The sequence below is a fragment of the Haliotis cracherodii genome, unplaced genomic scaffold, assembly GCF_022045235.1.
Source record: "Haliotis cracherodii isolate W230 unplaced genomic scaffold, xgHalCrac1.p SCAF_14, whole genome shotgun sequence".
Lineage (NCBI taxonomy): Eukaryota > Metazoa > Mollusca > Gastropoda > Lepetellida > Haliotidae > Haliotis > Haliotis cracherodii.
Window position 1 is genome coordinate 24,157,439 of NW_027266269.1, and position 25,430 is coordinate 24,182,868.

Below are 25,430 nucleotides of genomic sequence, written 5' to 3' on the forward strand. Positions count from 1 at the left end.
CACTCAGACACCAGCATTAAGAAAACTTGCAGGCGCCATCTTTGTGAGAAATCTGAAAACCTGTGATGCAAAACACATCCGGGTGGCGTCACATTTGCTCACGCTCTCAACACAATGCACTTGGGTCCTTGCCAGAGTAGATTTGAATTGGTGAGTGAAAACAACATATATCCATGTCTGCACAGAATTAGGTCATGTATGGGTACAGATGTCAGTAAACGTGATACATTTTTTGTCATGTGTATTTGGTTTCAGAACATCCTGTTCTTTCCCTTGGTCATAGTATTATTCCTGTTAAGTCTTAAGCTCACCTTATGCAGACTTGTCATAATTATTATGCTTTTATTATTTACTCTCCTTGGTTGATGGATGTCATCGTATCTCAATTGCGTGGATCGATGCTCATGATGTCGATCACTGGATTTTCTGGTCCAGGCTCGATTATTTACAGACCGCCGTCATATAGCTGAAATGTTGCTGAGTGAGGTGTTAAACAACAAACACATAATTACTCTCTGTATGTCTTAAAGCTCACGTTGTAATACTTTCATTATGCCATGAAGTGGACTAGTATCTCTGAAGGTGGTGTATTCTACATCAACACATTTCCATCTGTCTTCCATCAAGTACTGGTTTCAATATTTGTTTGGTCTCAACATGTTATAAATAAGCTTTTATCATGTAAAAATAACAATCGAAGTCTTAGTATCAAATCATTAGTTAGCTTTACTCTTATCATTTGACCATAATCTGGGATGAACATCTACCCATTATGTTACTGAGGACAATAACTCGGGTTACTGAGGTCTTGCCATATATACTGAGTCAAATTAAAAACTTCACATTTTAAAGTAATCCCATATATGATATACAACGGACAAATGTATCAGAGAAGGTAATTTTTAATCATTAATGTCCAAAGAAGGATTTTAATTAACGGTGGTAACCATAATTTGTTCCAAGCCTCTACGGTATTCGGTAATAACATCAAAAGTCCCAAGCACGAGAATCTGATAGCACACAAGTTCAGTAGCGTGTATGGCCACCATGTGCGTTGACAACTGCCACACAACGCCTCCGCATGGACCTTGTGATGCTTTTGAACACAAGAGTGCGCAGACTTCTGCCAAGAGCATCCCAGACGTCTTTGATGGGATTGAGGTCGGGAGACCTTGACGGCCAGTCCATGACGTTGACTCCCGCATTCTGAAGGAAATTCCATGTCAAAATTGCTGTGTGGGGTCTGGTATTATCGTGTTGAAAGATCAAACCGGGTCCATGTGCTGCCATAAAAGGCAGACGTTCTGGTGCCAGTACCTGGTCGCGGTAAGCAGCAGCGTTGAGGTTGCTACGAATGACAAGAAGCCCGGAACGTGCATTGTCACAGAAATCACCCCACACCATGACACTTCCGCCTCGAAATCTGTCAACTTCCTGTACACAACACTGGGCGTAACGTTCATGACGGCGCCTCCACACCCTCGCCCTACCATTAGCAAATCGAAGATTGAATCGGGAATTATCACTGAAGACGACTTGTTTCTAATTCCTCTGAGTGTCGCTGTGCCCACAATTGAAGTCAAGCCACACTCATCTACTGTAAGTAAACCAAACACAGAAGTAAATGAACAACCGCCACATATATTTAAACTCAAAATAGACAGCATATCAAGAAAAAAAGACTGCTTATAGTAGGTAGAGTCACAGTGGGTTTACTCATTATTTGGTTAGGTAGTCTTTTACGGCTACATTCAACAGCCCCACAATTGCTACAAGCACCGTCAATAAGTTTTGACTAAGCAAAGTTGCAGTCTTGGCTAATAAATTCAAGAGCCAGGATACTATCCTCCCTATTATACCGGGAAGTGCAGACGCAGCTTTCCCAACAAGATTTGCTGAAGCTGCTCCTAATGCCTCTTAATGCTTGTTTATCCACTCATTTGCACTATCCGGATAATCTTTCGTCTTCTAAGTTATGCACTCATTCTGCAACACCACGTCTACTGAATTCATCATCTGCTTGGGTAAGTTTTGTTTTCTCATAAGCTATATGCTTGTTGGGTTCATGTAGCTGGGCTATATTATAGATGAGTGATCCCTGCATTGTTTGCATTGCCTTGTCAAGGCCTCGTTACTGTACTCCAAGGATGGTGCTTGAAATAAAGAATCATCAAAGGTGGCCAAAATGTCTTCAAGTCCATCTGAAGCCTCCTTTTGGTATGTCCTTCAATTATCTTTTTTCCATGGCAGCACAAAGTTCCGTCCGCACTGTTTGAAGAACCTTAGTGGTCTTTGCAGAAGAAATTGTTTGTGAGTTGTCATAGTCCACAAGACCTAATTCATTACGAATAAGGTTGATACCACCACAACGCTCAGCTATTGTAGACAATGCTGGGGTTTCCAAGTAGGAGAATGCATTAGATCAATATCTGGAGAGCCACACAGTCGCAATATTCCTTTACTATCTATTGTAAACTTGGAATAGTTATGACCAATAGGAGTAACATCTTTATTTTATTTTTAACATTTTTATCTTATTTTTAGGCATCATAATGATCATAAAGATTTATTGTCCCATAAAGTCTCTCCTTCAGCTGTAATAGTATCTGTCAGGTTATCTAGATTAATATAATCCATTTTTATATTAAACATAAGAAAACATAATTATAATGTAACAATGTCTTTGCAAATCCACAAAGAAGATTTTTGGGTCCATAAGACTCATACAATTTGTCAGTCTGTAACTATAACAAATAACCTGAGTACCATTAATCAGACTCAGACACGTATGGTTCGCTTTCCTAGTCCCGGTGCTCGTGGTGTGTTAGTTCCAGGAACTGCCTGACAAGTTTTTACAATTATTAATCATGTGATTCATAATCGAGTAGAAGTGACTAAGGAGGGTATGCCTAATCAACTATACAGTCAAGGCATGCGAGCATATCAACAGTGTGATGAGGTTAAAAAACTCCCGTCCGTAAGGCGTTGTCCTGAAGTAAATTTGGCCAAAATCTGGCTCCTGTTGAAGCATTGATCATTGGCTGAATTCCTTTCCTCGACGTATACGCTATGCCTCGACACCACAGATGATGACCAACCACAAGGTAGTGGTCAGAGAATAGAGAATGCTAGTGAGGGTGTTTACAAATAATGAAGAAGGCTGAAAGGGCCGGAAAAAATTTAACTTGTATTTGTATGTGATTATGGATGCGCAACCTTTTTTTTATATTATTATATTAAAAGATTTATTAATTATCTTTTTCCAAAAGAACCTCACTGTGCTATCATCTGCGGAAAATGGGTTGTGGTAAATCCGCTTTTATTCTCGATATTTTACATGGTCATTCTTACAATATTTTCTCACATATTATTATTTTGTACCCAACTATAAACGTTAATTAAACACATCTATCAAGAGATTGTGTAATGAAGGATCCTAAGGTGTACAAATTTGATTGAGGTGACCCTTTACAAGACTGTTTATGACTGTGTCATGACAAATTCAAAGGAGTAAAGAACTCACCAAAAAGAAAGATATGCTTTGATATTTAGCATTCACTGACCGACGTATGGAGCATAGTGTATGGGTGCTCATCAACGCAGTCCTGAAAGATATGAGAGAGCCCTGTTTCATTGCACGGACCGAGATTCATTTGAGGGATGTCTACGTGAAAATGATGTTCTGTCAGCAGAAACGAAACACGCTAAACGCATCCACTCGTCAGGCCGAAGATCCGGGTCCAGTACAATGTGTGAAGCCCATTTCTGGTGTCCCCCGTGGTGATATTGCTGGAATGCTAAAAGCGGCATAAAACCATACACACTCACTCATAACCAATCGACTAATGTTATATATTAGGATCAGTTGCATGGTGTTGGCCTCCTTCGAGTTCACCATGTTGGTATAAATATCTTACGTTTAATCTATCCAGAAATTTTTGTTCTTTACCTCTCCGCGGTGCTGAAGATTCAGAAGTCACAGATTTCATTTCAATAGCAACGATGGTTTCTTGTCAATTTATCATGTTACTTCATTATTTATGGATGATACAACAGCTGATAATCGTGTCACCCATTCCAATGATCTTAATCGATCTGATGTCATTTCAATCCCATACTGATATCCAAACAAGCTTGCTACCAATGTCGGGTTAAATCTTTGAACAATAGCTTGGTTACAATGGGCCCCTTTTTCACCATGCTTGATTGTAACATCCTGCTTTGTTTATAGTTTTGACATTTTCGTTTTGGTTTTTGACATTTTCGCTTCACATTTCAGCGACTCAATAGCTACTTGAAAGTACATTTTCCATGTTTTCGGTTGTTTTTATACATGGTGTATTGTATTAATTGTGTTAATTTGCTAAAGGTTACGATAAAAGAAAGTGAAACATCTAAATATGGAAAAACAGACTCCATGTCCCTTATGGGTCACCGTACCGGCGACCTCAACCACCAGATTCTCTTCCTCCGCCAACAAGGGGACGTAACCCACAGCAAACGGGTTGCCCAAATCCGTCACCTCTTACGACCAGCAATGGGGACACATTCTACTCCGAGTCCCCAAGGGGCCATATCCAAAAAAAATAATATTGTGTTTCGATGAAAACTAGAATGCCTTCCAGCTTTGTTTCCCGCCATTCCTGTTTGGAGCACAGTCACGGCAGTAGACGTTGATTTTCAGCAAGCCGTGACATTGGTGTAAACGTTTTATGGTTAAACAAAAGTATTTTTATGAGCGCCTGACCACCCGATCCCGTTTGTCGCCTCTTACGACAAGCATAGTCACCTTTTACGGCAAGCATGGGTTGCGTCGTTTGAACAGAAAGCCTGTCATTATTTTTGCACAACAAAAAACGGAATCAACGCAGCAACATTGCAACCAACTGTTGAGTCCTTGTCACAAAACAGAATATCAATATCAGTCAATTGGTGGTGGCGACCCGTGAAGATTCCGGGGTAGAATAGGTCTTCAGCAACCGATGCTTGCCGTAAAAGGTGACTATGCTCATCGTAAAAGGCGGTGGTGGCAGGTTTGTTGGCCGGGGTGTAATGGTGGTGGGGTGGTGGTGGTGGTGGTGGCAGGAATGGTGGCTGGGGTGGTGGTGGCCGGGGTGTAATTGTGGTGGGGTGGTGATGGTGGCCGTGGTGGTGGTGGTGGCGGGAATGGTGGCTGGGGTGGTGGTGGCCGGGGTGTAATTGTGGTTGGGTGGTGATGGTGGCCGTGGTGGTGGTGGTGGCAGGGATGGTGGCTAGGGTGTAATTGTGGTGGCAGGAATGTTGGCTGGGGTGTAATTGTGGTGGGGTGGTGATGGTGGCTGGGGTGGTGGTGGTGGCACGGATGTTGGCTGGGGTGTAATTGTGGTGGGGTGGTGATGGAGATGGTGGGGGTTGATTGTGATGGGTGGGGTGGAGTGTTGTCAAATGATGGCAGTATCTGATCCAGAACCCTTTCAGTTTACAACTTAAACTAATAAACATAATAAGACAACATTGTATCCAAATGACAATTTTATTATTTCACAATAAATTATAGAATGCAGATGCTTTTCATAAATCAAAGGGAATGAAAAATACTAACTGCAAATATAGTCTGAAATGGAAAATTATCACAGTTTAACAATTGACAAATGTTTACATGAAAGGCTGAGCACAGGTTAAAAAATGAAACCGATGTTCATGGCACCAAGGGCCATCAAAATTTGTTTGTATACAACAGTTTCATCTTTACATGTACCACACATGGACATTATTGTTCCCCATTCCTGAAACCACTCGTTCAGCATTTTCAGGGATAAGAAACCCATTATTTGTTTTTTAACATGGTAAAGGTGAAGTTATTCCTTGTGGAGGTGTTTTGGGGTAACCTACAATAAGGGGAGATAACTCCAGTTGGAAAAGCCTTTCTATTTTGTGTAAGCTACAAGGGTCATTAAAATACCTCCATGTCAGAATGATGAGATCTGATTGGTCCACGTAGCCTTGATAAAATACTGTGTTATCTGCCTTGAAGGGTAACAAATTTCTCAGCGGTGAAACCTACGAGCACGGGTATGGTGCTGACAAACCTAGAAACATAATCGCAGCGAACCGGGATTCGAACCCACAATCATAGGTTTCTGGCTTGCCCAAGGGACGCACGGCGAATTGCGGCGCCTTAGACGACTGGGCCACCTGTGCCCCCCTTAGCAGTTAAGAAGGGTACTGAATGTGCTATATTTAGTTTTGGGTGGATTACATGTTTATCATGATGTGAAGTCCTTGATAACCTGCAGGAAAGGAACTAAACTAAAAAGCTTCACTAAATAAAATCCCCTTGTTATGTTAAAACAATGAGAGAATTAAGACATTTGTGTTAGCCTGCAGGAATTTGTACTAGCCTTGGGCTAGCAGGCTAGTGTTAAATTTCAACCCTGAACCTATAACAACAAAAGTTTAAACTGACATTGTTACCGTTCATATTTTTACGTAACTCCCTCATAATGTCATTATTCATAACAAATATCATGCAAAATATGCATCTTCATCCAAGTCTGAATATACTGATGTTGGTACTATTGTACGTATCATGGGAACGAGTTCAGAAAGTGGACGGTATCTTGATAATAAATAATATAAATGTACACCAATAGAAGATATAATATAGAACATCACAGGAGACTTATGACTCAACTAATTTGAAACAGAATTGATAACATTTTGACTACTCTTCACATGATTATAAACATTTAAAATATTTAACATAAATATTCCAGCCACAGATCTACCATTATCATCACTCCATAGCTTAACATAGACTTACAATGACATTAGAAAGTACATTTGAAAAATATAAGCAAGATCTAAATATTGTTTGCATTTGTATACTAATCCTGCATTGACAGTGACAAGAAATACCTGCTTGTGCCTTAAAGACGCAAAGAGATATCTATTGAGGGTTGTTTCCATGGTAACAGTTCTAATATCTATTCTTATTCAGGGGCCATCTTCCAGCTATGTTGCCATGGCAAAAATGAATCATCTGGGTTCCTTCCCATGTATCCACTAACAGTCTTGATAGAAAGGTGTGATTCGTCTAGTCCACATGATGTATGCCACAGTAACCATGGTTACAATTCAGAAGGTTTGCTGCCATGGCGACAGGGCACATCTACTGTGGCTTGTTCGCACCCAGTGGTGTAGCTCGACTGACAACGCTTGTGAATCGAGGACGTTTTTGCAGCTCATCTTCCTTGTTTAAAACAAACTTGGACGACAATCCCGGACTCCTGTAACAGATAACATGAAATGATGTAGTGCCGTATGAATCAATGTAGTGCCAAATGAATTGATGTATTGCTGCATGAATCAATATATAGTGAGTGAGTGAAAATGGTTTTACGCCGCTTTTAGCAATATTCCATGTCGGGAATCAAACCCCTGTGGCGAGCGAACGCTTTAACCCCTAGGCTACTTGACCACCCTGAATCAATATATAGTGCCGTATGAATCATTGTAGAGCCACATGAATCCATGGAGAACCACATGAATCGATGTAGTGCCACATGAATCCATGTAGTGCCACATGAATCTATGTAGTGCCACATGAATCTATGTAGTGCCACATGAATAAAAATAGTGCCACATGAATCCATGTAGTGCCACATGAATCCATGTAGTGCCACATGAATCCATGTAGTGCCACATGAATCTATGTAGTGCCACATGAATCCATGTAGTGCCACATGAATCCATGTAGTGCCACATGAATCTATGTAGTGCCACATGAATCTATGTAGTGCCACATGAATCAAATAGTGCCACATGAATCCATGTAGTGCCACATGAATCTATGTAGTGCCACATGAATCCATGTAGTGCCACTTGAATCCATGTAGTGCCACATAAATCCATGTAGTGCCACATGAATCCATGTAGTGCCACATAAATCCATGTAGTGCCACATAAATCCATGTAGTGCCACATAAATCCATGTAGTGCCACATGAATCCATGTAGTGCCACATAAATCCATGTAGTGCCACATAAATCCATGTAGTGCCACTTGAATCCATGTAGTGCCACATGTAGTGTAAAAGAATAACAGTATTTGTTGATCAACATAGCAAACATTTTGCTACTTATGTAGACTTGTATTCATACATTTGATAGCTTGACTTCATATTAGAAAAATGTCCTTACGCCATCAACATCTCCATTGTCCGTAATGTGTCTTTAGTCTTGTGATGATTCTTTCCCAGCACTAGTGTTTCTATTGTGTGACACTGCAAAAAAGACAATCGTCATGATTACAAGCTTCAAAACAAGTGAGCGAGTTTAACCCCACTTTGAACAATATTTTAAGAATATCAGTTTAATTTAGAGGAAAACCTGATCTAGTCTGTTGATGAATACCAGTCTGAAGATGTCTTACAGTCACAATAAATTTGAGCTTGAAACTGACGATCAGTGAATCCTGGCACAGCAAGGGATGCAACTCTGTAAGTCAAATATAGACCTCAACTGTGCCTTTTATACCTTCATTACAAATATTGCAAAATATCTCAATAGTTTGCTTATATTGCATTTCATGGAAATAATAAGTATGAGACAATGTTGAGTGAGAAAACCTGTCTACTGATCTCCTGATTATGTTAAAATGTAGCCAGGGTCACAAGAGTCACAAGTCTCATGTAACTAGTCCATAGGTTATGCCTGACTTGTAGTTTACGTCAAATAGCTCGATGACAATGGCAAAATGGTGGTTAAAGCTTTCCCTCATCACACCGAAGACCCGGATTCGATTTCCCACATGTGTGATGTGTGAAGCCCATTTCTGGTGTTCCTGGTATGATAGCATGGAACATTCTAAAACCTTCTGAAAAACTTCACTTCTTGTAAATTCAGAGTGGCTTCACATTGTCTCCCCAAGTCTCAAAACCTTACCTTCTTGTAAGATCGGAGCGCCTTCTCAATGTTTCCCTGAGAGAGGTGGACGGAGGCCATCATCTTGTAGGTGTCTGACACCTGCTCTGAGTAGTCCCCGAACACTTCAGACTTGGGGTTGATACTGGACTTGAGGATTGTCATGGCTTCCTGGAAAGATGACAAAGAACGTCTGGGTAACATTCTGGAAGTTGGCGAGTAAATGTGAAAACATACAGGATAATGGATAATACCTGGTTGATTGTATTTAGCCACATTTTGTACGTAGATTCTTACAACGTCATCAAGCTGGGTAACTTCAACTTCAGAGTCTGCTTTACTTGACAAAAATCAGAACGGCCTCACATTCCAAAATAACACCTAAGGATCTCAACCAAACCAGATTTGGATTTAGCATTTATTTAAATGATGTAAAAATGTGTTTCTTTATACAGGAAAATCTTACAATGTTTCTAAGTAACAGGTTTTGAACATGGGTTCAGTATCAGGGATCAAATTGAAATCTACCTCCATTTTATCCCAACATATGGATTAGCACAACCCTACCACCATCTGCCTTTTTTTGATTAAGTCTGGACTCTTTGTAGACCAGAAGTTTGAATTCCTGAACAGCCTTTTTGAACTACACGGCGTGAAGATCACGTCCAAGCTTTACAGAGAGGATAATGCAGCGTCAGAGTTCATAAACATCATCTCGGTTGTTTATGAGCATAGTGAAAGTCCAGCGATTTCTTTCACTATTGATGAAGCTATTTGAAGGGGGTGTGTCCTAAATGTAAATGTCCGATTAGGATTTTAAATTTTCAGAATCCCCGGTCATGACATGTGACCTAAACTGTACTACACGTATACTACTGCGTACATCTTGTCTGTCCAGTTTATCCCAAAATATGGATTAGCACAACCCTACCAGCATCTGCCTCTTTTTAATTAAGTCTGGACTCTTTGTAGACCAGAAGTTTGAATTCCTGAACAGCCTTTTTGATGAAGCTATTTGAAGGGGGTGTGTCCTAAATGTAAATGTCCGATTAGGATTTTAAATTTTCAGAATCCCCGGTCATGACATGTGACCTAAACTGTACTACACGTATACTACTGCGTACATCTTGTCTGTCTGTCCTGATAAGCAGCCTGGCGATCTCCTCGTTCACCTCCAGGGTCTTGGTGTGATGCGGCCCGTGGACTGCCGTACAGTTGGCCTGACACTCATTCAGGTAACTCTCCGCCGAGGCTGAAATACAGAACCATACATACATGTCTACAGTGTCATGTGTCAAATACAGAACCATACATACATGGTCACAGTGTCATGTGTCAAATACAGAACCATACATACATGGTCACAGTGTCATGTGTCAAATACAGAACCATACATACATGGTCACAGTGTCATGTGTCAAATACAGAACCATACATACATGGTCACAGTGTCATGTGTCAAATACAGAACCATACATACATGGTCACAGTGTCATGTGTCAAATACAGAACCATACATACATGTCTACAGTGTCATGTGTCAAATACAGAACCATACATACATGTCTACAGTGTCATGTGTCAAATACGGAACACCAGAGCAATCTTAGAATACCATACATGTTCACAGTGTCATGTGTCAAATACAGAACACCAGAGCAATCTTAGAATACATACATGTTCACAGTGTCATGTGTCAAATACAGAACACCAGAGCAATCTGAGAATACCATACATGTCTACAGTGTCATGTGTCAAATACAGAACACCAGAGCAATCTGAGAATACATACATGTTCGCAGTGCCATGTGTCAAATACAGAACACCAGAGCAATCTTAGAATACATACATGTCTACAGTGTCATGTGTCAAATACAGAACCATACATACATGTTCACAGTGTCATGTGTCAAATACGGAACACCAGAGCAATCTTAGAATACCATACATGTTCACAGTGTCATGTGTCAAATACAGAACACCAGAGCAATCTTAGAATACATACATGTTCACAGTGTCATGTGTCAAATACAGAACACCAGAGCAATCTGAGAATACCATACATGTCTACAGTGTCATGTGTCAAATACAGAACACCAGAGCAATCTTAGAATACATACATGTTCGCAGTGTCATGTGTCAAATACAGAACACCAGAGCAATCTGAGAATACATACATGTTCGCAGTGCCATGTGTCAAATACAGAACACCAGAGCAATCTTAGAATACATACATGTCTACAGTGTCATGTGTCAAATACAGAACCATACATACATGTTCACAGTGTCATGTGTCAAATACGGAACACCAGAGCAATCTTAGAATACCATACATGTTCACAGTGTCATGTGTCAAATACAGAACACCAGAGCAATCTTAGAATACCATACATGTCTACAGTGTCATGTGTCAAATACAGAACACCAGAGCAATCTGAGAATACCATGCAGGTTCGCAGTGCCATGTGTCAAATTAAGAACACCAGTGCAATCTGAGAATACATACATGTCTACAGTGTCATGTGTCAAACACCGAACACCAGAGCAATCTTAGAATACCATACATGTCTACAATGTCAAGTCCCCTCTCAAATACAGAACACCAGGACACAAATTGGTGCCATTCTCAAAATCAAAGTTTTCTGAAACTGGATATTTCGAATTAACATTACAATCAGTCCTGCAATCTGACCAGATATTGTTACCCACCTTCTGCCTCTTCGCGTCCAGTGCTGGCGTAGGCCTGGGCCAGTGCTAGAGCTGTGTCCACCAGTTCAACACTCCCCGTCTTGTGGCTGACAACAAGACCACAGCATGGTAATGCAGGGATACAGCATGGGGTATTGCATCACACGTTATCATTCACATAGGTTGTTCATAGTTTTCTTGGGGTATTTAAAATAGGGGGTCACGGGTGGCCCAGTTGTCCAAGGTGCCGCGATTCACTGTGCAGAGTTGCATCCCTTGGGCATGCCAGAAACCTATGATTGTGGGTTTGAATCCCAGGTCGCCCCGATTATGTTTCTAGGTTTCTTAACACCATACATGTGCTCGTAGGTTTCACCGAAGTTGTAAACATCTGAGACCTGCATCACTTCGGGCTTTCCTCCGACATTAAGCTGACATGCCGTGATATAACTAGAAAACTCTTAAAAGCGGCATTAAACCCAACTCACTCACTCACTCAAAATACTTTACTACTTGGGTCCAGTCATTTTGGTACTTTGAAAGCAATTAGTGAGCATTTACAACAAATCTGCCTTAAATACTGTTTAGGTGACTTCTACCTTGTATCTGTTCATGTGCTGCCCCAGTGTGTCACATACTACATTAAGCAGCAATACACGTTACAACAGTGAGGATGTAGAACTTCAGTGAATTATACAATACCCTAAATAATGGAGGATGACACAAGGGATCACAAAGAGATATATACCCCAGATAAAGGAGTATGGCACAAGGGATCACAAAGAGATATATACCCCAGATTATGGAGGATGGCACAAGGGATCACAAAGAGATCTATACCCCAGATTATGGAGGATGGCACAAGGGATCACAAAGAGATATATACCCCAGATTATGGAGGATGGCACAAGGGATCACAAAGAGATATATACCCCAGATTATGGAGGATGGCACAAGGGATCACAAAGAGATATATACCCCAGATTATGGAGGATGGCACAAGGGATCACAAAGAGATATATACCCCAGATTATGGAGGATGGCACAAGGGATCACAAAGAGATATATACCCCAGATAATGGAGTATGGCACAAGGGATCACAAAGAGATATATACCCTAGATAATGGAGGATGGCACAAGGGATCATTCCTAGATAAAGGAGTATGGAATGAGATCACAAAGAGATATATACCCTAGATAATGGAGGATGGCACAAAGGATCATTCCTAGATAAAGGAGTATGGAATGAGATCACAAAGAGATATATACCCTAGATAATGGAGGATGGCACAAAGGATCATTTCTAGATAAAGGAGTATGGCATGAGATCACAAAGAGATATATACCCTAGATAAAGGAGTATGGCGTGAGATCACAAAGAGATATATACCCAGATAATGGAGGATGACACAAGGGATCACAAAGAGATATATACCCTAGATAATGGAGGATGACACAAAGGATCACAAAGAGATATATACCCTAGATAATGAAGGATGGCACAAGGGATCACAAAGAGATATATACTCCAGATAATGGAGTATGGCACAATGTGAGCGAGTGAGTCGGCGTTGAACAGCATACAGTAATATCAGCGTGTCAGCTTACAATTGGAGCAAAGCCCAAAGTGATGTGGGTATCAGATGTTTACCACTGTGGTCAAACACACAAGCATGAGTTTGTTGCTGACAAACCTAGAAACATAAACAGGGCAAACTGGGATTCCAACCCCTGATCATAGGTTTCTGGCATGCCAAAGGGATGCAACTCCTCACAGCAAATTGCAGCACCTTAGATGACTGAGCCAGCCCATGAGACATAATATCCTGTATAATGTAGGATGGCACAAGTGATGTGTGTGAATGAGTGAGTTTGGTTTTACGCCACTTTTAGCAATATTCCAGCAATATCACGGAAATGGGCTTCACACATTGTACCCATGTCAGGAATCGAACCCGGGTCTTAGGCGTGACGAGCGAATGCTTTAATCACTAGGCTACCCGATCCCCCTCTACAAGAAAAGATATATACAGAGATACATTACCCTGGATAATTGCTCATGGAAACATACTTACTTGGCTCCAGCTATGGAATGTGCTTGTAAAAAGAGCTCGATAATCTTTTCATGGTTGCCATGACGACCTTTACTCTGTTCCAGATACTCAAATTAAGGAAAACAGCATTTATGCATTGCTCATTCCCACTCCCTAAGACTGGTAGCCCATCAGGGTTATCACACCATGGAGGAGGAGCTATTTATAGCATGTAGCTGCCCCACATCACCATCAGGTCAACCATATGTTAACAGATGAAGGTTAAGACAACTGATCAAACAATTGATTCATCGCAAGAATCCAAAGCCTGATGGCAAGACATTGATGACATGGTAAAACAAAAATCAATAAACCCTAAACAGCTTGGTTAGCATACTCCCCAGGGAGCTGAGAATGAAAATCGAGGGTGATGACCATGTAGAACATGTTCGTGTGGCCATATTATTATTACTACCCACTTGGTTGGTATGTTGTTTTACGCCCCACTCAGCAATATTCCAGCTTTATGACTGCGGTCTATAAATAAACGAGTCTGGACCAGACAATCCAGTGATTAACATCATGAGCATCCACCAATGCAATTGGGTTTGATGACATGCACAGCGGCAGAAACTAACAGTTTTGGTCTTCTAGTCCTTATAATAATAACATATAGCAAAACTCTTAAAAATGGCAAATTTCTACTAGTCCTTATGATACCTTATCTATTGGGAAGTTTGGCAAGGACTACAGGACTAGTGCCAATTTCTGCCGCTGCATGCATCAACCAAGTCAGCGAGCCGGATCACCCCATCCCGGTAGTCGCCTCTTACGACAAGCATGGGTTGCTGAAGACCTATTCTACCCCGGATCTTCACGGGTCACTACCCACTTGGACCCTGGTTAGAATAGGTCACCATACTCCAATGTAACAGGAGACTAAACTGAATGTTTCAAGGCAGTCAGACCTGGATATTGGGCATTGCTCAAAATACCAAGCACTGCACTATCTTTGTTTTGTTTGCTTGTTAGCTCCGCACAGAGCAATATTCCATCTACTTTTAAATCATCAAGTCTGGACCACATAATCCAGTGATTGACATCATGAACATCGATCAACGCCATCAATGCATCAACCAAGTCACCGATCCCATCAGTCGCCTCTTACAACAAGCATAGTCGCCTCTTACGACATGCATGGGCTGCTGAAGACCTATTCTTTACCGAATCTTCACGGGTTCACTGGAGTATCAGGCCAGACTGATTACTTCCAGGCCACTTTGATGAAGGTGGAATACCACCGACAACTGTTCACTAACTCTGAAGCAAGGATATTCTGCCGTAGTCATGGTAGACGGGGATGAGGAGGAGGCTGTCCCTGCCATACCGGATCTCCATCAGCTCCAACACCTTGTCATAGTGGGCACTTGCTACAGCATACTTCTTCTGCTTACTGGCCAACCTGGCATACACAGGGGTATGGGTAGTCAGCAATGGTGAGTCTGTGGTTAGTTTACAGTCAAATAGGACCACACTCTTTAACCAGTATGCTGCAATACGCTACATAGTGCAATATTTTTCTGTGTATCCGTATATTGGACAAAAAATATCATTTTGTTATAATTTGTATCACTTAACCTAAAATCTACAATCATAATCATTCACAAACGATGTTTCCCTTCGAAACTGATTGACAAAACGGCAGAAACGCGGAAGTGATTTTTCTCTCACGTTGTTATCCCCAGTGTATCCATGACAACAAAATGGTGGTGACAGATCATGTTGGTAATATTTAGTATGTAGTAAAAACGATCGCATTAAAATCAGATCTTAGTTCTCGCTGCCTCTAAACAAAGATCTGAGGACATTCCATTGCGGGTCATGTCAGAACGACCTTTCATCTGACCAATCAGAGCATCACTTATCAGATCATGAAAGTGACAGTTGGAACGTGATTTTTGTTCATGTAACCTTGAAAAAACACACAGGGTATTCCAAACGACAGTTATGGGCTTTATGTCTGCATCCATACAATCTAGACCATCCATGAGCCATTCCAGAATGTTCTTTTGTTCAGTTTTAAATTTTGTAATCGAGTTTATGTCAAAATATGTTTCGAAGCCAGTTGGAAACTTGTGCTGTAAAACTCGATTAAGCTGCCTTCTGATCGGCTGTTGTCGACTTCTTGTTAGTCATTCATTGGTCAGTCAAAGCTTGTGAAAGGTCGGCCTGACGTGACCCGTAATGGGATGTCCTCAGATCTTTGATTAGCAGGAGCGAGAACTAAGATCTGATTTTAATGAGATCGTAGAAAACAGGATCTGCATGTACAATCAGTGTCTCAACATATGGCCATGTACTGGGACACAGAGAACTGTAGTACAGTACAACACACTCTTTCTGCATACCTAGTCCTGCTGTTTGTTTGTTTGTTTGTTTGTTGTTTAATGCCGCACTCAGCAATATTCCAGCTATATGATGGCAGTCTGTAAATAATCTGGACCAGACATGCAGTGATTGATATCATGAGCATCTATCTATGCAATTGGGATAAGATGACATGCATCAACCAAGTCAGCGAGTCTGACCACCTGATCCCATTAGTCGCCTCTAACGACAATCATGAGGCCTAAGCCCTAATGAGTGGGTCAGTGAAAAAACTGCAGTACAGTGGAACCCGGTGTATCGTGAATCCAGATAACAAGAAACCTTGCCTTCAAGTGAAACAAAGAAATACAACACAAGGTGCTTCTTTTATCCTGAAATCCGTTTGTAAGTTATTTGGCTTAGCGGGACTTCTAACATTCTACATGTATTGCAATATTTCCTTTTTCATGTATTTATGTGATATACACTGTACTGTGAAAAGATGTTATGCTTCATACAATAGAGTCATTTGCACCTTGTAGAAATTGGGTAGGGGAGGTAACTCTGGTGGGTGAGGTGAGGTGAATTTGGTTTTAAAGTCACAGATTATTGGGGTGCATGCAGGAGTGTGGGTATGTGTCTGGCTGCTTGTACTAGCCTGGACTGATGCCGATTTATAGTGCTAGCTCACTGAGATACCATGCCGCAGCTTAACATGAACACCCCAGTCAGACACAGTATACTCCGAGCCGGCCAGTCCTTGTTTTAGCAACTTGATGCTGAGCAGCAGGATGGGTAACAAGTACCATCTTTTAACCTCTTTTGGTATGACGCAGCTGAGGCAACCATGGACACGGTCATCTGAATGGACCCCTCTGTGAATCTGCCCATACTCTGTCCAAGTGGTTGGCAGCTCTGGAAACAGTCATCTGTCTGGACTCACCTGGCCATGGCATGGTACAGCTTGATGTCAATCTCATCACACTCATCGTCGGTCACACAGTCCAGCTTACTCCTCTCCTGGGAGATCCGATCTGCCTTGGTCAGCGCCTGCTCCGCCTCATTGTATGTAGGAATGTTAAGGCAAACAGTGTCGGAATCAGGCAGGCAAACAGTGTCAGAATCAGGCGGGCAAAGTGTCAGAATCAGGCAGGCAAACAGTGTCGGAATCAGGCGGGCAAACAGTGTCAGAATCAGGCGGGCAAAGTGTCGGAATCAGGCGGGCAAACAGTGTCGGAATCAGGCGGGCAAACAGTGTCAGAATCAGGCGGGCAAAGTGTCAGAATCAGGCAGGCAAACAGTGTCGGAATCAGGCAGGCAAACAGTGTCAGAATCAGGCGGGCAAAGTGTCGGAATCAGGCGGGCAAACAGTGTCGGAATCAGGCGGGCAAACAGTGTCGGAATCAGGCGGGCAAAGTGTCGGAATCAGGCGGGCAAAGTGTCGGAATCAGGCGGGCAAACAGTGTCGGAATCAGGCGGGCAAACAGTGTCGGAATCAGGCGGGCAAAGTGTCAGAATCAGGCGGGCAAAGTGTCGGAATCAGGCGGGCAAAGTGTCAGAATCAGGCGGGCAAACAGTGTCGGAATCAGGCGGGCAAAGTGTCAGAATCAGGCGGGCAAAGTGTCGGAATCAGGCGGGCAAAGTGTCAGAATCAGGCGGGCAAACAGTGTCGGAATCAGGCGGGCAAAGTGTCGGAATCAGGCGGGCAAAGTGTCGGAATCAGGCGGGCAAAGTGTCGGAATCAGGCGGGCAAAGTGTCAGAATCAGGCGGGCAAACAGTGTCGGAATCAGGCGGGCAAAGTGTCGGAATCAGGCGGGCAAAGTGTCGGAATCAGGCAGGCAAACAGTGTCAGAATCAGGCGGGCAAACAGTGTCAGAATCAGGCGGGCAAAGTGTCAGAATCAGGCGGGCAAAGTGTCGGAATCAGGCGGGCAAAGTGTCGGAATCAGGCGGGCAAAGTGTCGGAATCAGGCGGGCAAAGTGTCGGAATCAGGCGGGCAAACAGTGTCGGAATCAGGCGGGCAAACAGTGTCGGAATCAGGCGGGCAAAGTGTCGGAATCAGGCGGGCAAAGTGTCGGAATCAGGCGGGCAAAGTGTCGGAATCAGGCGGGCAAACAGTGTCGGAATCAGGCGGGCAAACAGTGTCGGAATCAGGCGGGCAAACAGTGTCGGAATCAGGCGGGCAAAGTGTCAGAATCAGGCGGGCAAAGTGTCGGAATCAGGCGGGCAAAGTGTCAGAATCAGGCGGGCAAACAGTGTCGGAATCAGGCGGGCAAAGTGTCAGAATCAGGCGGGCAAAGTGTCGGAATCAGGCGGGCAAAGTGTCAGAATCAGGCGGGCAAACAGTGTCGGAATCAGGCGGGCAAAGTGTCGGAATCAGGCGGGCAAAGTGTCGGAATCAGGCGGGCAAAGTGTCGGAATCAGGCGGGCAAAGTGTCGGAATCAGGCGGGCAAACAGTGTCAGAATCAGGCGGGCAAACAGTGTCAGAATCAGGCGGGCAAAGTGTCAGAATCAGGCAGGCAAACAGTGTCGGAATCAGGCCTGCAAACAGTGTCGGAATCAGGCGGGCAAAGTGTCAGAATCAGGCGGGCAAAGTGTCGGAATCAGGCAGGCAAACAGTGTCGGAATCAGGCGGGCAAAGTGTCGGAATCAGGCAGGCAAAGTGTCAGAATCAGGCAGGCAAACAGTGTCGAAATCAGGCGGGCAAAGTGTCAGAATCAGGCGGGCAAAGTGTCGGAATCAGGCAGGCAAACAGTGTCGGAATCAGGCAGGCAAACAGTGTCGGAATCAGGCGGGCAAAGTGTCAGAATCAGGCAGGCAAACAGTGTCGGAATCAGGCAGGCAAACAGTGTCAGAATCAGGCGGGCAAAGTGTCGGAATCAGGCGGGCAAAGTGTCGGAATCAGGCAGGCAAACAGTGTCGGAATCAGGCGGGCAAAGTGTCAGAATCAGGCGGGCAAAGTGTCGGAATCAGGCAGGCAAACAGTGTCGGAATCAGGCGGGCAAAGTGTCGGAATCAGGCAGGCAAAGTGTCAGAATCAGGCAGGCAAACAGTGTCGGAATCAGGCGGGCAAAGTGTCGGAATCAGGCGGGCAAAGTGTCGGAATCAGGCGGGCAAAGTGTCGGAATCAGGAGGGCAAACAGTGTCAGAATCAGGCAGGAAAACAGTGTCAGAATCAGGCGGGCAAAGTGTCGGAATCAGGCGGACAAACAGTGTCGGAATCAGTCCAGCAGCAGTGATTCAATTTAAGTGTGAAAGTCAAGGGATCTTCATTGTAACCTTGATGGTTGAAATATGAATATTTCAGGGATCCTGCGATGCAAATACCACAGAGTCCCGTTGTACGAAACAACCTTAGTGCTATGACTGTTGCAAGTCTATGTCAAAGTATGGGAGTTACGATCACCTTAGCGCTAAGATCACTTTGTATAACAGCACCCTGGAGGCCGAAGAAAAATGCACACAGTCATCGCTCATAAATTCAGAGAATATGACAAAGTGCCACTTGGTCAATGACTTCCAAGACGTAAACTAAAACCTAAAATGTGCTTACCTCAGTGAAAGCTTTATACCTTGGGATACTGCACTTTCTTCAAAGAGATCATTCATGCTGGACAGCACAGTCGGAACTTAGGGCGCTAATTCATTTGTCTTAACTAATTGCCGCTAAAACAAAATACTTTACAAATGACTAAAGGGAGGTAACCCTGTCATGCCCTCGGACAGACAGCTCACCAGCCTGCCTGGCTTGATGAGCGAAAACAGTATTTCAGGAACTGCCGACATCTAAACATGACGAATTCTTTCTCTTAAAATGATTGATAGGAAAATGCACAGGTTGTCTTGTCACAAACTTTTGAGTCTACAAGACCAAACATGGCTCATTTAGAGTTATCTCCCTTTTGGGTACGAATGTCCTTATACATGGACTAAAGTCCAACTATACCTGACCTGTTGTCGGCCTGTTGAACAGCCACGAAAATAAAGCCAATTTCTTTGATTCATATTTCCACAGACAACCAACTTACAAAAAGAAAATTCAGCTCAAGTGAAGATTATGGGTAGATATTATAATAACCACAATAATCACGATGGGCATCCTACTGCTAAAGGATATTTCTTGGTGACGGTGAGAGCCTTGCCCAAGATGTAGTAGACACGGATGAGGACGTGGTAGATGTCGGCCTTCTCTTTGTGGGAGCTGGTGGTGTGGACGCCGTGCAGCATGATGTCCTTGGCGCTGTCGGAGTGGAACTCTGCCTGCACGGCATAACCTGGTACAGAGAGACAGGTGGAACTAAACATGTTACATGGGGCTGTAAGAGTGCATCTTCCCAGGGAATGGAGTTAACTGACTTTAAAAGTCCAGTTTCCACCCTTGCCTAACTAGGCTGGAATTCATGGGCTCGATCGTAGCGCCACCAGTGGTTATTACGAGTTATATCCCTTCTGAGCCTCTCATATGGACCAATCAGATTCCACCTCTCGTATCACTTGCATTTGTTTCAAACAAAATGGCCGAGCCCAGTCAAAATGATCTGATCGATAATCAAGATCTATATTGAGATAAAAAGGGTCTTACATAGCAAAGTGCATCAAATCACGTGAGCACCTTGATTAAAAAAATGAAGAGACTTGAAAAATATTTGTTGGCAACGAGTTGGCGGTGCACATGCTTTGCAAATCCTGCAATCGACAGAAATCTGAATGACATTTTACAAACCGGATTTTGATTTCGGAGCGTGATTTTGATTGGACTATGCCATGTATGGATAGACTCATTAATCCAGCCAAAATGTAACTAATGTACCAGCCTAGTTCGGCAAGGGTGGAAACTGGACTTTTATAGTCAGTTAACTCCCTTGCCTCGGGAAGATGGTAAGAGTGGTACTGCCTCCATTGCCTAGCGTGAGTAGTACATCAAGATAGTGTTCAAAACCACAACCATAACTTTCTGGCTCAACTCCGCACAGAAAATCACGACGCCTTGGTAGATTGGGCCAACAATGAACATAACCTAACAGAGTGAGTGAGTATCGTTTTACGCCGCTTTCAGCAATATTCCAGCAATATCACAGCGGGGGATACCAGAAATTAGGTTCACACATTGTACCCATGTCAGGAATCGAACCCGGGTCTTCAGCATGACTAGCAAATGCTTTAACCACAAGGCTACCCCACTGCCCCTAAACTAACAGACATCCTGCCAAAGTTTTTATCAGTACTCAGGTCACACTTTTTAAGATATTATGATCTAAAGACATTTGCTAACCACCTTGGGTTGGTCAAATTAAAAACAATCTTGTGCAGCTGAATATATTTTGGTCATACTCAAATTATTTTGAGTCTTATATTCGCATGAAGTGCCTGACAAATTGGGTTTGATCAGGATTATTCAATTTTACCACTTAGGTAACAAGCACTGCCTAGTGGGAGAACTCAACAATTTGTGATTTTTAGGTATCTGACAAATGGGGCGAGCAGGTGCTTTGACTGGTCAGTTTGTTTCACAGGAATAAAATATCTTATCTTAGATTAAAAAAATAAAAGTATTGGTTCTCAGGCAATGGCTTTTGAAAATATAGTGCGGGTGGGTGGTGTTTTTTGTTTTTGATTGTTCAAACCAGTATGTAACCAAATAAACAGTTGTGTACAGTCCACCTAGGAAAGGACCGTCCTACATAAACATATTCCTTGATTAGTAAAAGACTGGAATACAGTATTTGACTACCATTGGACTTGGAATATTTAAGGTTTTATTTGTTCTTTTTTAAAAATGGAAATATAAATGAAATGGGCAGCACACTTTATGATGATGTGGGCAGTATACTCCTCTTGGCGTTTTAGTATTTTTTTAGCCATAATTCCTGTTTGTGTATTTTGCCTCTGATTGGTCATTTCTGTAAACATAAAACGTGCTATCTTAGGTCACACGATATACATGTGCATGCTGCAGAAATGAAGTACCTTTCAAGTCGAGATATGCTTCTGCCAGGTCAGCGTGACTGGCTGCAAACTTCCAGTGGTTGCTGCCGTACACGATACGAGCGAGGGCTGTGCAGGTGACGTACTCCTTGATAGCTTTGTCCTCCTGAATATACACAGATGGACATTGTTAGGGACCAGTCATTTGTTTCAGGTGGATGTTGTGTAGGGATCAGTCATTTATTAAAGATGGATGTTGTGTAGGGATCAGTCATTTATCAAAGATGGTTGGTTTGGTTGGTTGGTTGGTTGGTTTGTTGTTTAACGCCGCACTCAGCAATATTCCAGCTATATGACGGCGGTCTGTAAATAATCAAGTCTGGACCAGACAATCCAGTGATTAATATCATGAGCATCGATCCACGCAATTGGGATCGATGACATGCATCAACAAAGTCAGCGAGCCTGACCACCCGATCCAATTAGTCGCCTTTTACAACAAGCATAGTCACCTTTTACGGCAAGCATGGGTTGCTGAAGGCCTATTCTACCCCGGAATATTAAAGATGGATGTTGTGTAGGGATCAGTCATTTATTAAAGATGGATGTTGTGTAGGGATCAGTCATTTATTAAAGATGGATGTTGTGTAGGGATCAGTCATTTATCGCAGATGGACATCAGTAGGGATCACTCATTTATCACAGATGGATGTTGTGTGGGTATCAGTCATGTATCACTGACGAACATTTCGTCCGGATCAGTCATTCATTACAGAGAGACATTGTGTATGGATCAGTCATTTATTACAGACAGACATTGTGTAGGGATCAGTCATTTATCACAGATGGACATTGTGATTGATCAGTCATTTATTGCAGTATGGACATTGTGTAGGGATCAATCATTTTTGACAGATGGATGATGTGTAGGGATCAGTCATTTCTCGAAAATGAACATTGTGTAGGGATCTGTCATTTATCATAGATGGATGTTGTGTAGGGATCAGTCATTTTTGACAGATGGGCATTATTAGGGATCAGTCAGGGGTTTATAATCTACTTACAATATATCAATGTAATACCTATTTTTTGCCAATCAAACACTCCAAACTACATCTTTATTTACATCCACACACAACACATTCATCTACCTTCTTCAAGCGGGAATATTTCTTGGCCCTGGTCTGAGCATCTCTCAGTTTGGCATCAGGTGGAGTCATGTCCACAGCAATCCGGCCGTTTACAGTTTTAACATTTCTCATCCTCCGTCTCGGCCTGGAGGTGGACTGCGGGGAGTGAGTATTATCTCCTTCGTCCGACCTGCACCACACAAACAAGCAGTGTAATGATATCAGTTGCTGAGATAAACACATGCACTTTCTTTGAATATTGATCAGTCACAGGATCTCACGTCACATTCCAATAATTCAATATTAAATGCTCTGTTTCAACTAACAGTGACTCTACCATGAATTGGAAAATACTTCATTCTGAAAGGTCAATCAGAGTTCTCAAATCACAATAAGAGACTGAAAAAGCCAATTTAACATCTGCATCACCTCAGAAGCTAATACATTAAACTATGTCTATAACAAACATGCTTATAAAGAACTTGCGGATATAACGAAATGTGTTTTGATCCCTTCCTTTTGCTGTTTATATGCTGTATATATGCTTATAATGAACTAAAGTTATAACGAACTAAAAGTAGTGGTCCCTTTAGTTTGAGCTCGTTATAACCGTAGTTTACTGTATTTATAGAAAAGTATTTCTTTCTCAGTCACTGTCAGCCTTTTGAAGTAATCATACGGAGATAGGCCACAACATGTAGACTTGTAGTATGTTTGTCTCTTCATTAGCATGTTAACAGTTCATGAATATTAAATATATACAATGTATATAGGCAATATGGTGATTCACCTGATGAAGGAGTAACGTTGTGTTCCTCATGATAAAGAAGATGACAACAATAAATTCTCTTCCTTATGTGTATCACTTCTAAATGCCTTTCAAAGACAGGAAAATTAATATTCCCAACAAAAGTGTAAACTTTTTTTTTTACTTTACTTGCATTTTAAACCCTTAAGTCTTTCTGTAACAAATACATTGATGTCATAATATTTTCTCTTTGCTGATTGAACAGATAACAATGACAACTTGTCCATGTTCACTGTAGCAGTTAATATATCATGTATATAATAATATCCTAATAGCAAGTCACTACACTTCCTAGAGATAATCGACCTGTGAAGATCCGGGTTAGAATAGGTCTTCAGCAACCCATGCTTGCTGTAAAAGGCGACTATGCTTGTCAAAAGAGGCGACTAATGGGATCGGGTGGTCAGGCTCGCTGACTTGGTTGAAGCATGTCATCGATCCCAATTGCGTGGATCTATGCTCATGACATCACTCACTGGATTGTCTGGTCCAGACTGGATTATTTACAGACCGCTGCCATATAGCTGGAATATTGCTGAGTGCGGCGTAAAACAACAAACCAAACAAACCAATTGCCCCTAATTAAAGGGTCATATAACCGATAACACACAAGTGCGTATCATACGCGAATAAATAAGTCTTGTGTACATTGATCAATCAGAATGGGGTGCTAATTGAGATTGTTCACTAGCCAATATATTAGCAAATATCGCTGTGGACGCTTATTATATGGAATACAGTATATGTCAAAATCGGTTTGTGGTTTGCTTCATCACTATGTTACTTACTCAAACTCAGAGTCATAATCTTGGTCTGAGTGGTCATGTGGTGAACGGTATCCACTGCTACGCCCAATCTCCACTACCGGAACAACTGGAGCCACGGCCTCCAAGGAGATATCTTCTATATCAGACATACTGGCCTCTTCTCAGCTGGACTGAAAATAAAGTCAGTTTTTTTTAAACACAACTTTAATTGCAGTCAGTTCTTAAATAACTCCCTGGAGAAATACAGCATTTAATTTTAAGGAAAACCTGTAACTTTCATTGTTATTTCATTGTAGCACAAATAAATTAATATTTACATTTTTGGATGCACTGACATCGTTATTGAACATATAATTGAATAAGATATCTTTTCAGAGTGGTGCATATAGTCATGCATTGTTTAGTCTTAAACAGCACGGGTGACCCAGTCATCTAAGGTGCCGTGTTTCGCTGTACAGAGTTGCGTCCCTTGGGCATGCCAGAAACCTATGGTTGTGGGTTCAAATCCCAGTTTCAAAATGTTTCGGTCTTTTCAACTGCCCTCCTTCGTCGGGCAGTTAATGGAAGACCTCAGGCTTCTGCAAATGATAATGCCCTGAAAAATAGCATTACCCTTATAATATAGCAATGTGCGCCAGTATAGGGTCGCGGACCTGGACCGCTGGAGGTGTACTCAAGGTGCTGGGTAAGTATAGCCATAAACCTGAAGAAAACACCTTAAAGAAACACACTGTCTCCGTGGTCTGGTGAATAGCGCGTCTGCCCGGAGAGCGGAAGGTCCGGGGTTCGATCCCCTGCCGCGTCAT

At 42.3% G+C, this 25,430-nt stretch overlaps 1 protein-coding gene across 1 annotated transcript; it reads right to left on the reverse strand.

Moving 5' to 3' along the window:
* Nucleotides 1–5,590: 5,590 nt before the first annotated feature.
* On the reverse strand, nucleotides 5,591–24,788 carry LOC139461140 (tetratricopeptide repeat protein 23-like). The gene is made up of 12 exons (XM_071242686.1): nucleotides 24,646–24,788; nucleotides 23,071–23,239; nucleotides 21,962–22,085; nucleotides 20,109–20,268; nucleotides 16,936–17,058; nucleotides 14,961–15,087; nucleotides 13,668–13,750; nucleotides 11,613–11,698; nucleotides 10,028–10,155; nucleotides 8,925–9,074; nucleotides 8,181–8,263; nucleotides 5,591–7,268 (listed from the first exon to the last, which is right to left on the reverse strand). Exons 1-12 carry the CDS (start codon nucleotides 24,771–24,773, stop codon nucleotides 7,151–7,153), a joined length of 1,479 nt encoding a protein of 492 aa, XP_071098787.1. The 5' UTR covers nucleotides 24,774–24,788; the 3' UTR covers nucleotides 5,591–7,150.
* Between the last annotated feature and the right edge of the window lie 642 nt (nucleotides 24,789–25,430).